Below are 17,475 nucleotides of genomic sequence, written 5' to 3' on the forward strand. Positions count from 1 at the left end.
AACCCCCTAAAGTGTCAGAATACGAAGATATTATTTCTGGGGTTTTTTGATTGAGTCATGAACTCTCTGATTTTTTTCACCGGTGTCGACTCGAGGCTGCCTTGAATCCTGTATGGGTCGTGGGGCTGTTGAACTTCTCCTCTCTCTGAGGCTCTGCCTAGCAGACGATGATTCTTGGCTGGATGTCCTCTCGGTGTTGCTGTGGATCGCAGCTCCCTTCACCCATCTCTGTTCGGTTGTCACTTCTTCAGCCAGTTCTGTCTTCCAAATATCTGTTGAACTCTCTGAAATGTTGGTCTCATTCAAGTTTTTTATTGTCAGCAGAGAGGGTACAGAGGCAGCGTGTGGGCTCTGGAATCCATATGACTCGGTTGGAACCCAGTCTTTAGCCATCAATAGATTTCTGACCTTGGCCGAGTCACTGAACATCTGTTTCAGTTTCCTTATCTGTTAACGGTGATACAAATGATACACGCTCCAAAGGTTCTTGAAAGAGTACAGTGAGTTTTTTTTTCTAACATCTTAGAGCAGTTAGTGGTGCATAGTAAAGTCCACACGTGTTTGCCACTATTAGCATTTCCACATGTGTTTGCCACTATTAGCATTAGCTGCTGTATTAGTCCATTCTCACACTACTGAAAAGAAATACCTCAGACTAGGTAATTTATAAAGAAAGGAGGCTTAATTGGCTCACAGTTCTGCAGGCTCTACATGGTGGTATCAGCTTCCGGGGAGGCCTCAGAGAACTTCCAGTCATGGCAGAAGATGAAGGGAACTCACTATCAAGAGAATAGCATCAAAGGGGAAATCCACTCCCACGACCCAGCCGCCTTCCACCAGGCATCACCGTCAATGCTGGGGATTACAATTTGATGTGAGACTTGGGCAGGGACCCAGCCCAAAACCATATCCGCTGCTATTATAGCTATAAGTGCCTTGACTGTCACTTTAGTCTGGTCTCAGAAGGGGTGGTTGAAAAATGCTCTTTTGTGTTCTTAAAGTAATGCCTAAACAGGATCCACTTTCGCTCTTTTCCCTCATCTCTGCAGGCAGGATAATCACAAGCTGAACTTGAAAAATTTTCTCTATGTAAAGATCTGTTTTTCTTTTTAAAGAGAAAGACTACTGAGAACTCTTAAGACTGAAAGAAAGAGCACCCTCCTGTAAAGCGGGTGTGAGTGTAAATTGATACAATTTATTTGCATAACAGTGTGGTTCTAGGTATGAAAACATTTTTAGATGTTAATACCCTCTGACCTAGTCATTCTGTTTCTAGAAATAGCTTAAGATAGGGGCAGATCGGTAGGACATGGTGGCTCACGCCTGTAATTCCAGCACTTTGGAAGGCTGAGGCAGGTGGATCACGAGGTCAGGAGATCAAGATCATCTTGTCTAACATGGTGAAACCTCGTCTCTACTAAAAATACAAAAAAAAAAAAAAAAAAAAAAAAAAAAAAAAAAAGCCAGGCGCCTGTAGTTCCAGCTACTCAGGAGACTGAGGCAGGAGAATGGCATGAACCTGGGAGGCGGAGCTTGCAGTGAGCCAAGATTGCGCTACTGCACTCCAGCCTGGGAGACAGAGTGAGATTCCGTCTCAAAAACAAAAACAAACAAACAAAAAAAGAAGATAGGGGAAGATCTGGCAAGATGGCCGAATAGGAACAGTTCCAGTCTGCAGCTCCCAGCAAGACCAATGCAGAAGGCAGGTGATTTCTGCATTTCCAATGGAGGTACCCAGTTCATCTCATTGGGACTGGTTAGGTAGTGGGTACAGCCCACGGAGGGCAAGCAGAATCAGGGTGGGGCATTGCCTCATCCAGGAAGTGCAAGGAGCCGGGGGCCTCCCTCCACCAGCCAAGGGAAGCCATGAGGGACTGTGCTATCCAGCCCAGACGCTATGCATTTCCCAGTTTCTGCAATCCACAGACCAGGAGATTCCCTCATGTGCCTACACCACCAAGGCCCTGGGTTTCAAGCACAAAACTGGGTGGCTGTTTAGGAAAGACACTGAGCTAGCTGCAGGAGTTTTTTTTTTTTTGGTACCCCAGTGGCGCCTGGAACCCCAGCAAGACAGAACTGTTCAATCTCCTGGAAAGAGGGCTGAAGCCAGGGAGCCAAGTGGTCTTGCTCAGCAGGTCCCACCCCCATGGACCCCAGCAAGCTAAGAACCACTGGCTTGAAAGTCTCACTGCCAGCACAGCAGTCTGAAGTTGACCTGGGCCACTAGAGCTCGGTAGGGGGAGGGGCATCTGCCATTACTAAGGCTTGAGTAGGCAGTTTTTCCCTGACAGTGCTAAGGAGGCCAGGGAGTTCAGACTGGGCGGAACTCACCACAGCAAGGCAAAGCGGCTGTGGCCAGACTGCCTCTCTAGATTCCTCCTCACTGGGGGGGCATCTCTGAAAGAAAGGCAGCAGCCCCAGTCAGGGGCTTATAGATAAAACTCCCATCTCCCCAGGACAAAGAGAGCACCCGGGGGAAGGGGCATCTGTGGGCGCAACTTCAGTGGACTTAAAGGTTCCTGCCTGCTGGCTCTGAAGAGAGCAGCAGATCTCCTAGCACAGCGCTCGAGCACTGCTAAGGGACAGACTGCCTCCTCAAGTGGGTCCCTGACCCTCATGCCTCCTGACTGGGAGACACCTCATACAGGAGAGCTCTGGCTGATATCAGGTCAGTGCCCCTCTGGAACGAAGCCTCCAGAGGAAGGAGCAGGCAGCTATCTTTGCTGTTCTGTAGCCTGCGCTGGTGATACCCAGGCAAAAAAGGTCTGGAGTGGACCTCCAACAAACTGCAGCAGACCTGCAGCAGAGGGGCCTGACTGTTAGAAGAAAAACTAACAAACAGAAAGCAATAACATCAAGATCAACTAAAAGGACCTCCCCTCCCCAAAAACCCATCCGAAGGTCATCAGCCTCAAAGATCAAAGACAGATAAATTCAAGAAGATAAGGAAAAACAAGCACAAAAATGCTGAAAATTCCAAAGACCAGAATGCCTCGTCTCCTACAAATGATTGCAACTCCTCTCCAGCAAGGGCACAAAACGATGGAGAATGAGTTTGACGAATTGACAGAAGTAGGCTTCAGAAGGTGGGTAATGAGAAACTCCTCTGAGCTAAAGGAGCAAGTTGTAACCCGATGCAAAGAAGCTAAGAACCTTGATGAACCAGTTTAGAGAAGAAAATAAATGACCTGATGGAGTTGAAAAACACAGCATGAGAACTTCGTGAAGCATACACAAGTATCAATAGCCAAATTGATCAAACGGAAGAAAGATTATCAGAGATTGAAGATCAACTTATTGAAAGAATGCATGAAGACAAGATTATAGAAAAAAGAATGACAGTGGAACAAACAAAGCCTCCAAGAAATATGAGACTATGTGAAAAGATTAAACCTACAATTTTTGATTGGTGTACCTGAAAGTGACAGGGGGAATGGAACCAAGCTGGAAAACACACTTCAGCATATTATCCAGGAGAACTTCCCCAACGAGCAAGCCAGGCCAACATTCAAATTCAGGAAATACAGAGAACACCACTAAGATACTCTTCGAGAAGAGCAACTCCAAGACACATAATTGTCAGACTCTCCAAGGTTGAAACGAAGGAAAAAATGTTAAAGGCAGCCAGAGAGAGAGGTCACGTTACCTACAAAGGGACTAACAGAGGATCTCTCTGCAGAAACTCTACAAGCTGGAAGAGAGTGGGGGCCGATATTCAACATTCTTAAAGAATTTTCAATCCAGAATTTCATATCCAGCCAAACTAAGTTTCATAAGCAAAGGAGAAATAAAATCCTTTCCAGACAAGCAAATGCTGAGGGATTTTGTCACCACCAGGCCTGCCTTACATGAGCTCCTGAAGGAAGCACTAAATATGGAAAGGGAAAACCAGTACCAGCCACCGCAAAAATACACCAAAATATAAAGACCAATGATACCATGAAGAAACTGCATCAACTAATGCGCAAAATAACTAGCTAGCATCACGATGACAGGATCAGATTCACACATAACAATATGAACCTTAAATGTAAATGGGCTAAATGCCCCAATTAAAAGACACAGACTGGCAAATTCAATAAAGAGTCAAGACCCGTTGATGTACTGTATTCAGGAGACCCATCTCACGTGCAAAGACACTCATAGGCTGAAAATAAAAGGATGTAGGAATATTGACCAAGCAAATGGAAAGCAAAAAAAAAAAAAAAAAAAAAAAAGCAGGGGTTGTAATCCTAGTCTCTGATAAAACAGACTTTTTTTTTTTTTTTTTGAGACGGAGTCTCGCTCTGTCGCCCAGGCTGGAGTGCAGTAGCCAGATCTCAGCTCACTGCAAGCTCTGCCTCCCGGGTTCACGCCATTCTCCTGCCTCAGCCTCCCAAGTAGCTGGGACTACAGGCGCCCGCCACCTCGCCCGGCTAGTTTTTTGTATTTTTTTAGTAGAGACGAGGTTTCACCGGTTTAGCTAGGATGGTCTCGATCTCCTGACCTCGTGATCCGCCCGTCTCAGCCTCCCAAAGTGCTGGGATTACAGGCTTGAGCCACCGCGCCCGGCCGATAAAACAGACTTTAAACCAACAAAGATCAAAAAAGATCTTTTAAACCAACAAAGATCAATGCAACAAGAAGAGCTAACTATCCTAAATATATATGCGCCCAATACGGGAGCACCTAGATTCATAAAACAAGTTCTTAGAGACCTACAAAGAGACTTAGACTCCCATACAATAACAGTGGGAGACTTTAACACCCCACTGTCAATATTAGACAGATCAAGGAGACAGAAAATTAGCAAGATATTCAGGACTTGAACTCAGCTCTGGACCGAGTGGACCTAATAGACATCTGTAGAACTCTCCACCCCAAATCAACAGAATATACATTCTTCTCAGCACCATATAGCACTTATTCTAAGGTCGACCACATAATTGGAAGTAAAACATTCCTCAGCAAATGCAGAAGAATGGAAATCATAACAAACAGTCTCTCAGACCACAGTGCAATCAAATTAGAACTTAGGATTAAGAAACTCACTAAAAACCGCACAACTACATGGAAACTGAACAACCTGCTCCTGAATGATTACTGGGTAAATAACAAAATTAAGGCAGAAATCAAGAGGTTCTTTGAAACCAATAAGAACAAAGAGACAATGTGCCAGAACCTCTGGGACACGTAAAGGCCTCCCTCTCTCCTCCCTGGAGACAAAGATTCTGAGGATGCTTCTTGAAGGCACCTCAGAAGGTCTCATTGCCCACATGCATGGCCCATTCAAAAGCCTCTCCTTGTGTCAACTTTTCCTCCTTCCCTCCTGGATCCTCAGTTCTGCTCCTAGAATCACTTCCCACACAAACCCTCTGCACCAGAACGTTGTCTCTGGCTCTTCCTTCACAGGACCCCAGGCCACAACAGGCTACTTTAGGCAGCATCATGACCTACATCTTTGTGCTAAGAGTAATGGGAAGCCATTGGAGGGTTGGAAGCAGGTGCTCGATCAAATCTATGTTCTTAGGTGGGCACGGAGGCTCATGCCTGTAATTGCAGCCCATTGGAAGGCCAAGGTGAACAGATCACTCGAGCTGAGGAGTTTGAGACCAGCCTGGGCAATGCGGCACACAAGGATGGTCCCAGTTACTGAGGGGGTCAGAGCCCAGGGGAGCCTCCATGAGCACCAAAAAGGCACAGCCATTCGTGTTGATTGAACCCAAGTCTCCAGAATACAAGACAGGGAGAGCCGGGTGGACCTGATATATCACCTTGTCCAGCCCCCTTCTATAGCTGATAATGAAACTGAGGCTCAGAGAGGCGAGGTCTGGTGACCACAAGTGGGATTGAACTCCTGGACACACCTCAAGGTTCCTTGACCTGTTCCTGGCATCTCCTTTCGTTTTTTTGTTTCTTCCCAAATTAACCTCTTTCCAACACAGCATTTCGAGTTCCCCTGGAACTTCATCGGTCCATCAGTGTCCCCTGGTCTGGAAGATCACCGGCTACTTGCCAAGGCCCCCACGACTCTGTTGCCATCACAACCACCATCACCACCGTTACGAGAAAAACTTGAGACTGATGGCCCCCAAAGCTTGGAAGGAGCTGCGAGACCAAAGAATTGACTCGAACGAGTCCAGCTTGGTGAGTGGGTGAGTTTATTAGGACTCACACTCAGGTCACTCCTGGGCAGCGGCAGGACAGCTGTAGAGATCTGCGCTTCCTCCCAATGCTAAGCTGCTTTCATGCTAATTTTCTGACTGTTTACTTACCAGGTAAGAGCGATGTGACTGTTTTCATTGATTGGTTCTCAGATACTCTCTGGGAAGTTTGAGCTCTCAGGGACACCTGCTCCTCAGCTGGAGACCATGGCCGTGGCCCACCACCTGCCCTTCAGGGTTCAAACAGGGGACATACACCCTTTAGTAACCTAGAGGGGACCCATCACACAACAATCACCCCAACAACCATCATCAAGAAGCCACTGGCTGACTGAGACACAGCCCCAGAAGGACAAGGGAGAGAGGATGCTGGAAAGACAGCGTGAGCGACCATCACCAGGGAAAGACTTCATTCTTGGAAGGACGTCAAACCTGGGGGTGGGTCTGTAGCAGGGCTGCTGTTTCTTCTCCTGTATCCAACAGTTGTAACTCTTTGGCTTTCTCCATTTCCAGCTCTTTTCCTGGCCTTCTCATTGCTGGTTCCTGCACACCTCCCCTCTATTCTTCCCCCAATATATTCTTTATTTTTATTTTTTATTATTTTTTTTCTTGAGACAGAGTCTCGCTCTGTCACCCAGGCTGGAGTGCAATGGCGTGATCTCGGCTCACTGCAAGCTCTGCCTCCCGGGTTCATGCCAGTCTCCTGCCTCAGACTCTTGAGTAGCTGGGACTATAGGTGCCCGCCGCCATGCTCGGCTAATTTTTTGTATTTTTAGTAGAGACGGGGTTTCACCATGTTAGCCAGGATGGTCTCGATCTCCTGACCTCTTGATCTGCCCGCCTCAGCCTCCCAAAGTGCTGGGATTACAGGCGTGAGCCACCGTGCTGGGTCCCCCAGTATATTCTTTAGTCTAAAGTAAACTGTTTCTTCCCATTCCCCACACTTTCCAGTTCCCACTTTTCCCTTATTTCAGGCTCCAGAATTCCTGCCTTCTCCTTCCCGCACTTGCCATCTGCATTAACCCCTCCCTTGCTGTGCTCAGCTGCAGAAATGCCAAAGTCACTAACACTCAGTTCCATAAACTTTACCTCACCCTCTTTATCCCCCTAATAAAATGTTTGGGTTTGGGCCAAAGCCTCACGCCTGTAATCCCAGTACTTTGGGAGGCTGAGGTGGGTGGATCAAGATGTCAGGAGATGGAGACCATCCTGGCTAACATGGTGAAACCCCATCTCTATTAAAAATACAAAAATTAGCTGGGCATGGTGGTGGGCGCCTGTAGTCTCAGCTACTTGGGAGGCCAAGGCAGGAGAATTGCTTGAACACAGGAGGCGGAGGTTGCAGTGAGCTGAGATCGCGCCATTGCACTCCAACTTGGCGACAGAGCAAGACTATGTTTCAAAAAAAAAAAAGTTTGCATTTTGTCTTGGCCCCTCCCAGGCATCTCTCCCCTGGTGGTTGCCCTGCCCTGTGGTCACGGTTCTTGGCGCAGAGTCTCATACTTCTTGTTGAGAATGTTTAGCTTCTTCTCCAACTCCTGAGCCACCTTCTTCAGCTCCTCAGCTGTCTTTGACTTTGCCCCCTCATGTAAGTGCTTTAACTGGCACACGAGGCTGACTACATCCAGCACGAAAAGGGCACCTTCAAAGACCTTATCAACGATCTTGGCTCCTCTGATCACCTCCGTGGTGCGGGATTCAGCAACTCTCTCCATCTCTCCAACTCTCTCCATCTCTCCAACACTCGCCGTCTCTTCAACGCTTATAGCTGAGACTGGCTCAGTGACCCGGTGGAGTGAGGCTGGGACATGTGGTACTGAGTGAGGGTTGGCTCTGGCTTGCCTGATGGCACGGATGGCCTTCCCAGTGTCTTCTGTGAATTTGACAAGATTGACACGTAAGGAAATAAAGTTGGGTATGTTGTGATACAGAAACTCGTTCATCTCCTCCACCGTGTCAAGGCTTTTGTTGACCAGTTCACGGGCTTCGGCTTGTGCCGACCGCTTCTTTGCGTATTCCACGCTACCGCTGGTAATCCCGGTCGAGGCGGCTGCGATTCCCAACCCTGCCACAGGTTCCAGGAGCACAAGGCTGCTCCCCGCTGTGAAGGGTGCCAGACCCATGCCGAGGAAGGTCAGGACGCCAGAGGCAACGCCGAGAGTGCTGGAGAACGCATTGGCGGTGGTGGCGCCTTTGTGGACCTTCTGAACCTCACCTGCAAGGTCGCAGAGCCTTCTTATTTTATCCTGAAGCTCCCTTTCCAACCGAGGAAACTCTTCCAAAAACCGCTTTCTGTGCTGCTGGACTTCTTCGAGCCAGTTTTTGTCTTTCATGACCATGTGTCTTATAAGCTTGTTCAGAGCTTTATAGAGCTCATCTGCCTCATCCCTGCACAAGGAAAGGTTAAAGGATTAAGAAATGCAGTTTCTCTGTCTGTGAAATGGGCTCCATGCGATCTCTATCCTGTGTAAATTGCAGAGCTCTCACTATCAATCAAATGGAAACAAATTTTACAAATGAAGAGAATTTAAGCTCAAACATGCTTTGTTCATCATAGATACCCCTCAGTACTTATTCCATATGGAAATAAATATCTTAAAGGCATCTCAGATGCTCTTTCGTGGTAGGTGTTTGATAAAGATGCCTCCTCACTCAAGGGCAGGTCAACACCGTGACTGCCAAAGTGTTTGGAGAGGGGAAAACTCTGCAGATGAACAAAGAGCAGTGAGAGTGGGACAAAGACACCTTATTCCCAGGATGGCAGCAAAGTGAAGCATGAACTTTTCCCAAAGAGAGGCCTTCCCTTTGTCCTCAGCTCCTGGGAAGTGATCTCCAGGCTCCTGGAGTGTCCTGCCTGGTAGGAACATCTTTCTTTGCCTGGTGATTTGGCCATGGGACAGTGTAGCAATGTGATGGATGATGGGATTTGGTGCTATTTGGTGTCTTTCCTAACTTCCAGAGGACCTGGGACTAAAGGTGTGAGACCTCAGGGAGGGGCTGGAGACTCCAGGTCAGTCATGAGGGCAGCTTGTGATCCAACCCCAGCAAATACTCTAGACACTAAGACATGGGTTGAGAAAGACTTTCTCCTTGACCAGCTCCAGCGGGGCTCTTCTGAGCCTCTTCTCCACTAGGCGCCGACCTTGGCCTTCCACACCCACCCACTGCTTTCTGGACTTGCACCACCCCGGCTCAGCAAGAATCTCCCCAAGTCGGTTTAGGGAGGGTCCTCCCTGCTTGCTGTCTGAGCACTCTTTGCTATCTGATCGTGTTCCTCACTCCCACCGTTGGTGGGTGAGTGTCTGACCTGCCTGTAGCGAGAATCCTGTTAGGCCAGTTTGGCAGGAACATCACACTCTGGTGTCTCCCGTGAGTCCTGTTCCATCTCCTGCCCCTCACCCTGGTGTTGGCTGTGACTCCCCCTCTGTCTTTACTGTGTTTGGAGCTGGACTCGGTCTCCCTCCCCTGTAACAACCATCCTGAATAAAGGCTTCCTTCCTGATTTCATGTGATTCACAGGAATGTTTCCTTAACTGGGTGAGCTTCCCTGATTGGCAACACCCCATGTGTTTTGTCCCACATTGACACAGGATATCACAGCATCCTGAGGACAATGAAGCTTCATACCTGAAACCCTCCCAGAATCTCCCCTGTGTGTCTCTTCCTTAGGCTGATTTTAATCTGTGTTCTTTCCCTGTGATAAGCCACAATCGTGAAATAGGAGTTTTCAGTGAGTTATATGAATCCTTCTAGTGAATTATAAAATCTAAAGATGATTTTAGGAATCCCCATTAATGTTCAGGTGGCGTCAAAGGTAAGGTGCCCTCAGACATTGCCGTCTGGCTACCTCTGAGTACTTTGAATTCAAATAAAACCAAACCTCAGAGAGACAGGAAATCACTTTGCCTGGCATCTGCTCCCTTCCAATGCCTCATGCCCTTTCACTTTCTGGCTGAAGGCTACTGGGCCCGGGCACTGCCCCAGTTGACTGGAGTGGGAGATCTGGGTATTCATTCTGGCTCCGCATGGACTCTCCAGCCACCTTACCGCCTCCTGACCTACCCCCTGCACCCCCAACCTTCCAGGTCTCACTCGCAGATGTCATCAGCCTAACTGATGCCTTAGCAGTGACAGCTTCACCTGTGCACACGCCAAGGCCATGTGCAATTTTATGGAACCTCTAGAAGACTCAGGACACTTTCAGAACCATCTGTATAAATTGCTAATGCTGAAAAGACCTGAATTTGGACAAGATGGTAGAGGAAGTGTTTTCCTTCTTGGTTGGGGATTTGTGAGTCTGCTCAGTACCCCTGAAATTATATACATTGACAGCAACTCATTCTACTATGGAGATGGTCACTAAGGCAAACTGCTTGCCATTGTCAGGGGCTTCTCTGTGTAGAACAGAAGATCCCAAAGGGTAGCCCAGAACTTGCCAGTTCCCAGGCAGAGTGTGAGAGACACAGGCAGCCATGACCCTCTATGTCCATGAGTGTTGGGATCATCCCGACAGAGAAGAAATATTCCTCTCCCACTCACATGTCCTCTGCAAGTTCATGACCTCCTTAAGTTTCAAGCCCTTGGTGCCTCTCTTGCCACACCCTAGTCCCAGCCCTGGTGCCTCAACCTTCCTACTTGTCCTACAACCAAGGCTGACTCTTGCTCCATCCTGACCCCAGGCTCTGACACTGGTCCTGGTCTCTCTTGGCCTTTGGACAGGATCTTGGTCTTGGTTCCCCACCTTTGACCTGGAGTTCACTCTAAGGCCTTCACCACACTCCTGTCACATTAAGTTGCTATTCCTATGGGACCGATGACAGTTCCCAGTCTCCATGACATAAGCCTAGAGCCCAGGGACTGAGCACAGACAGAGCCGGAAAGAGACTCAGGACTGTCCAACTCCACTCCAGCCTCTCAGCATCCTGGACCAGCAGAAGGGTCCTGCCGCGTTTATGGAATTCCTCAGATGAGAAAAAATGGTCCCAGCCAGCATCTCCAGGAACACACATCAATTAAGTCAGGATTTTTCTGACTTGTCCCAAAGGAAGTCCTGCTGGACTTCAAGAGGAAGACCCTTGACCCTGGTCTTTTTCCACCAACCTTGTAGGATGTTAACATTAACTGTGCACCTACTATGTGTCAGTCATTATGCTGAGTACTTTACCTGCATGATCTCATTTTTCTCACAATCAAACTCCATGGATGAAGAAAGGCTGAAAGTGAGAAAGTAACTCGCAAATTTCCCATCACCAGCAGATGGCAGAAGTGACCCTGTCCCTGTGGGCTTCCTGTCCCCTCAGCCTGAGGCTACTCACTGCCAGCGAAGGACTGGGAGGAAATGTTCCTCCTGGACTGCCGAGAAGATCCTTCTCAAGCCCAGCAGAGGGGCCTGCCTGGAGGAGGTGTGTCTATCAGGGAAAACTAGCCCAAGGGAGATCTGGGTGGCATCACCAGGGTTCCCAATGGAGATAACCCCATGGAGGTTACCTGGGCAGTTCAGCAGTAGCCACCACTCTCTCCCAGGCTTTATGGTCACTCAGCAGGAGTAGCAGCTCCTGTGGGCTCATGTTTTTCTGGAAATAATTAAGGTAATCCTCAAGAGAAATGCTGCTCTCTAGTTGGAAAGAAAAAGGATCAGGTTGGAGGAAAGTGTGGGGGAGCATAACAGCCATTGTGTAAAAGATGGTTACGTGTTAATTTTCCAGGACAGCTGTGGTGTGGGATACATTTGATGGAGTCATCAGTGCTATCGAGGGAATTGTGTGCCCCCAAAATTCATATGCTGAAGCCCTAAAGTCGGGTGACTATATTTGGAGATCTGGTCTTTAAGGAAGCAATTAAGACTGAATGAGCTCACAAGGGTAGGACTCTAATCCTGTTAGAGGGCTAGTGTCCTACTGCAGGAAGTGAAAGAGACACAAGCAAGCCACATGATCACACAGCACAAAGGCAGCCTCTGCAACCCAGCAAGAGAGTCCTCCCCAGACTCCAACGCTGCTGGCACCTTCACCTTGGACTTCTTGCCTCTGGAAGTGTGAGAAAAGAAAAACCAGATGTTGAAGTCACCCAGCCTGTGATATTTTACCATGGCAGCCTGAGAACATTGAAACACCAGGGGAGTGCCACAGTGCTTTGGGGAGGAATGAATCCTTTTCAGCTGAGAACCAACACAAAGTGAGCCTTCCAGGCCAAGGAAGAGAAAACATCCCAGTGATCACTTCTATCTGCCACGTGCCTGAGCCTTCCAGGCCAAGGAAGAGAAAACATCCCAGTGATCACTTCTATCTGCCACGTGCCTGTTGGGTGTCAAACACTGTATACTCGTGTCTTCAAAATGTGAGTTTCAACACATCATTGGGTTATGAAATTAGTTTATTGGTTCAAGAGCAGCATTTTAAAAAGAAAATGGATTTGAAAATATCAGAATGTAGCAAGCATAGCAGGGGTGAGTACTGTTTTTTGTGAGTTATTTCAAATATATATCCCTTAATGTAAATTCCTGGAATCCAGATGTGTTTAGGCATTCTGAATTTTCACTATTTTAGAAAGGACACGGGGTGCATATAGTATATTCCTGACCATTCCCAGCAGAGGCTGGACTGCTCCCCGTAATCAAACCCACACATGTTTCAACAGTGAAGCAAGCAAATATTCACATTAAATGGGGTAAATAATGGTAGGCCTACAAAGAACTCGAGTCAGTATAGAGCAGGATTACTCCTGAAGTCAGCTGCCCCCAAAATGTGTGGTTTGCAGGGATCTGGAAATTATGGAATTACAGATAATGGACTGGGGACCAGTGTGTATTTGTGTGTGCACCAAGACATGATGTAAAATTGTTTCCTGCTGTGGACACACAAGGGGCCCCATTCTTAATTCACAGAAGAAGAAAGTAAAATCCAGACAGCGAGAGTCACCGCCCAAAACCAGCAAGCAGGAAGCTCAGGATTTGACTCCAAGGCCAACGTTTCCTTGACATTGCTTCGAAGACTCCTTGTGTTTTAAAAATGCCTGTGATTTGGTATTAAACCACAGATCATCCTGTTTTGGAGGGACAGTTTCTTCCTCGGCCCCCTAGCCCAGCCCAGCCCAGGAATTCGGGGTGGCCTAGGAGCTCCTGGCTTCTAATCTTCCCCGCCCTCACCTCGTCTTGGACAGGACTCAGCACGGGCCAGTTTGCTGTCCAGGGCGGCTCCTGAGCAGAGCTGACTTGGTTGCCACTGCAACTCTGTAAGGGGAGGAAGCCGTCCTGAGGAAATAGGGCTTAGGGAAATGAACGCAGTGCTGACTCGGCTGGGTCAGCACAAGTCAAAGAAAAACTGACTTGTTTTTTCTTTTTCCTTCTTCACCAAAACGAGGAAGGAAACCCAGGGTTGGATGGAAGGAACCTCCAGCACTAAATCTGTATATTTCTTGATGGGGTGGGGCTGGTGGATATAAAAGCAAAATTAAAACAAAATTCAGCCCTGAAACATTCTTGGGCAAACAATACCTATGAGGCCTTGAGAACGGCTGTCACCTCCCTTAAACTGCAAGCTGTGGGAAACTGAACTGGGGTCGTATCAGATGGACGCTTCTGTTAGATACAAACAAAACTTAACCTCGGCCAGTCACGAGCAGCCAGCTGACAGTGGGCCATGCTGAGATGGGAATACTGGGAGGTCACAGAAGAAACAAGAACTCCAGGCAGCAGGTTCCCATGACGGACACAGAAGGAGCTGCTGAAACCAGCTGCAGGGACAGGGGGAGGCGACAGGCCCACAGGACCCTGACAAACAGGAAGTGGCCAATCCGGCTAAGACCAGTAAGATCTAACTCAGTGCTGGGTCGGACTCACGTTTCGCCTCACACTCAATCATACCCTCCTTGTCTCACTAAACCCCACCCCCACCCGCGCCACAGCAGTTCCATGGATGCCCGTGTTTGGTACAAAACTGCGTGGTACCCACCCCTCCCCGCCAAGTTCCAAGAAATCCCAACCTCTTCCCTGAAATCCTTATGCTTACTCCACCCCTTAATTTAATAAACCAGCAAAGGCAGAAACCCCAAACCACACTGGGCCCGACTGGCTCTTCTGAGTCCGCCTGCACTTCCGCCCCCGAGCCTGCGCTTCCGCTTTGCAATAAAAGCTGATTTGCTTTTGCTTTTGCTTTGACTTAACCTTTTTCTCTCTTGGATGTCAAAAACCTGGGCAAGGCTAAGGTCCGGTCTCACCTGCGTTTGGAGACCTCACTGCAGCTTCCTCTGCCCTCACTCCCACAGCAAGGAAAAGTCCGCTTGTCCTGTTGGGGTATGAGGAGAAGATAATCAGAGCAGGGGCGGCCATCTGATCATAACAGAAAACTACAGAGTCCATACACAGGAATAGAGATGGGGAGGAAGGTTCTGACAATGACCTGGGCCTGGGAACATGTGTGATAACTGGTTGATGTTAGCCAGTGTGTATTGCGTGTCTGTGATATGCAGGGCTCCTTACACGTGTCTCATTCGATGATGACTCACAGCCCGGGAGATGGGTACCACCTTCCCTTTCAAACACAGAAGAATCCACAAAAGTTAGGGAACTTGCCCGTGTTTTCACAATAGTGCTAGAGCCAGGACTTCTGCTTCAATCCCATGTCTTCAATGACTGTGCTCTGCTCCCTTCAATATACAATATTGAGTCATGTACACACGCTCATGGGAAATGACTCCTCATTGCAAATCCGTGTCTCACACTCTGTGCTCAACTCTTCGTCTTGGTGAATTCACTGCTGCTGCAGCGGACAGCCTGTGTCCCCGTCGCTTCTCTAAGGTCCTTTTTCCCACAAAGACCTGGATCCTGCCAGATGCTGGCTCAGCCTCTGCTGTGGCTGCCGAGCCCTCCTGGTGCTGCCCTGTCCCCTCTGCTGTCCTCCCTGGCTGATGGACTTAGGGTGTTTCTAATTCTTCGTGTAAATTATGCTACAAAGAACGTCCTCCTTCGCGTAAAACTTTGCCCACATTTGATTTTATTTCCTAAAGATATTCGTAGGAGTAGAATGACTAGGTCAGAGGCTATCAACATCTCAAAATGTTTTATACCTACAGCCACGCTGCATGCAAATTGTACCAATTCACACTCGAACTAGCAGTACCTGAAGATGCCCATTCTTTCAGTCTCACTGGCTGTTGGTGGTCTCTTCTTTAGGACAAACAAACAAACAAACAAAAAACCATACACACAACATGTAAATTTGAGAACTAAATATACTTGTTAGCAATACCAATTAGTACAAAATTTAAAGCACAAAGGTAGCAGTTGGGATGTGAAGCACTGAACGAAGGAGAAAGGAGGATTCATATCGTCATCTTTTAAAGAGGGAAGTTAAGAAATACTGGGTACAATGGAGGGCATGAGAAAGTTGTAAGTAAATTGTTTACAGCTACAAAGTTGCTAATGGAAGACAAAAATCTGGCGACAGAATGTTAGGAAAAGGTGGAGAGGAGAGATGGAGGGTACAAATAAGACGAAATGACTAATAATGATACTATAATTACTAATAATAATACGGCATCAGGCCCATCGCAGTCAGGGGCGGCTCCAGGCATTACTATTTCTCTTTTCTCACCGTGTGTCTCTGCTCACTCCCTGGCACACCCACTTCCAGCAGCTGGTCTTTGTTTGCAGCCTTTATTTTAACAGCTCAGTGGTTTCCGGGCCCCCGATGGGGTTCCATCCTCCAGCTCTCATACAAAAGCCCCCTCCTCAAAAGCCACTCGCCTCCCTCTTTCCCCTTCCTGCCTTTGTCTCAGGATTCAGACACACAGATGTCTGTCTTCTGGGGCCCCCCATGCAGCAAGAGTAAAAGGGGGACCCACTCCTGGGCAGCAGTTCACCAGGGCAGTATGCAGTGGGGCTTCTGGGCACTTCTTGCTGTAAGGGACAGGGGTGACAGGAGAGAGGGTTCCCTTCCCCTTGTTCCTGCTTTGCTCACTGTATGACCCCCTGAGCCAGGGCAGCCATTTCAACGCCATCTCATGATCCATGAGGACACAGAAGGACCAGGAGAGAGCAGAGGAGCAGGAGGGCAGAGAGAGCTGGGGCCTCAGACTCGCCCAACACTTGTGAGGAGCTGCACCCAGGATTCCATCCTCCTTGGCCATTGCTGGCCTGGCTCAGACCCTGACCTGGGGCCTCTGCTGAATACCGAGGCTGGATATTGCCCCTCAGGCTTGACTAGGACACAGCGGGTCCTCCCTGGGCGAGTCTGCTGGTTGGTCTATTCCGGGAAATGACTTTGGTTCCTAGAAGAAGCCCAGATGGCCCTGGTCCAGCCCAAGCCCTCCCCAATTGTGCAGCCCAGACAGGGAGCCCTCCCTCCTGCCTCAGGGCTCTGAGCCAAGCTCACCAGATGCAGAGGACAAAGAGTCTCAGCAAAGCGGCTCCCTCCATGTCGCAGGCTCCAGGGCCTCCTCCTTGAGCGAGAAAAGAGGAGTTGAGACTGTGCTCCTCCTGAGAAATCACCATTTTCATTTCATTTTTGAGAAACGGTTGTGCTCTGTCGTCCAGGCTGCAGGGCTTTGGTGCCATCATAGCTTGTTGCAGCCTAAAGCTCCTGGGCTCAAGTGATCCTCCTCCTTCAACCTTCTGAGTAGCTGGGACTACAGGTGCACGCCACCATGCTGGGCTAATTTGTTCATTTTTGATTTCATAGTGACAGCGTCTCCTGTGTTGCCCAGGCTGTCTTGAACTCCTGGCCTCAAGTGATCCTCCCGTTTCCGCCTCCCACAGCACTGGGGTTACAGGCTTCAGCATCTCTTTTTGGTGAAGAACAAATAAGATCGTGACTCAGATTTCACAGAAATTTCCCCCCTGATTTCAGGTACTTTTGGCAGCTCTATCAGGATTTCAAGAGGGGAAAATCTCAGGCTGGGAGGGGAGGTGACTTGCCCAGAGTCACACAGCTCTTGGAGGGCAGAGGGGAGGCCAACATCTGGCCTTGTGACTCTGATATTGAAGCAAAAATGGGTGATTTTAGTAATCCAGAAATGTCCAGGTTTGATTCTACTTCTACAAACACAGAGATCTAAGCTCACACTACTGTGGTTATGATCATAGTTCCACAGTGTGGCTTTTGAATCTCATGATTGCAAAGCTGGCATCATGCCACAGACACCATTCTGCAAGGCGCCCTGCTCACTCCCCTGTCTCAACCATGTTTCCCATTAGGGACACAGCACAGCCTGTTTCTTCTCCATCCCCCCAGAGGTCTGAACAGAGGGACAGAAGTGAGGGCCAGAGATGTGGAGTCCTATGATCTACCCGCTCAGCCTCCTGATGCTGGACCCTCGGCAAGTCACCCTCCTCCCG

The 17,475-nt window shown here is 48.6% G+C and overlaps 1 protein-coding gene across 1 annotated transcript; it reads right to left on the reverse strand.

Moving 5' to 3' along the window:
• Nucleotides 1–4,348: 4,348 nt before the first annotated feature.
• LOC103223245 (apolipoprotein L1) lies at nucleotides 4,349–16,565 on the reverse strand. The gene is made up of 5 exons (XM_073007109.1): nucleotides 16,514–16,565; nucleotides 14,358–14,425; nucleotides 13,731–13,874; nucleotides 11,631–11,823; nucleotides 4,349–8,531 (listed from the first exon to the last, which is right to left on the reverse strand). The coding sequence occupies exons 1-5, from the start codon at nucleotides 16,555–16,557 to the stop codon at nucleotides 7,619–7,621; spliced, it is 1,362 nt and encodes a 453-aa protein (XP_072863210.1). The 5' UTR covers nucleotides 16,558–16,565; the 3' UTR covers nucleotides 4,349–7,618.
• Between the last annotated feature and the right edge of the window lie 910 nt (nucleotides 16,566–17,475).

Source organism: Chlorocebus sabaeus, chromosome 19 (assembly GCF_047675955.1).
Source record: "Chlorocebus sabaeus isolate Y175 chromosome 19, mChlSab1.0.hap1, whole genome shotgun sequence".
Classification (NCBI taxonomy): domain Eukaryota; kingdom Metazoa; phylum Chordata; class Mammalia; order Primates; family Cercopithecidae; genus Chlorocebus; species Chlorocebus sabaeus.

Coding starts and splice junctions, on each gene's coding strand:
- LOC103223245 (XM_073007109.1), bottom strand. CDS start 16,557: ATGGAGGGAGCCGCTTTGCTGAGACTCTTTGTCCTCTGCATCTG. Junction 14,426..16,513: donor CTCTTTGTCCTCTGCATCTG/GTGAGCTTGGCT, acceptor ATACCCCAACAG/GACAAGCGGACTTTTCCTTG. Junction 11,824..13,730: donor GCCGAGGTTAAGTTTTGTTT/GTATCTAACAGA, acceptor ACGTAACCATCT/TTTACACAATGGCTGTTATG.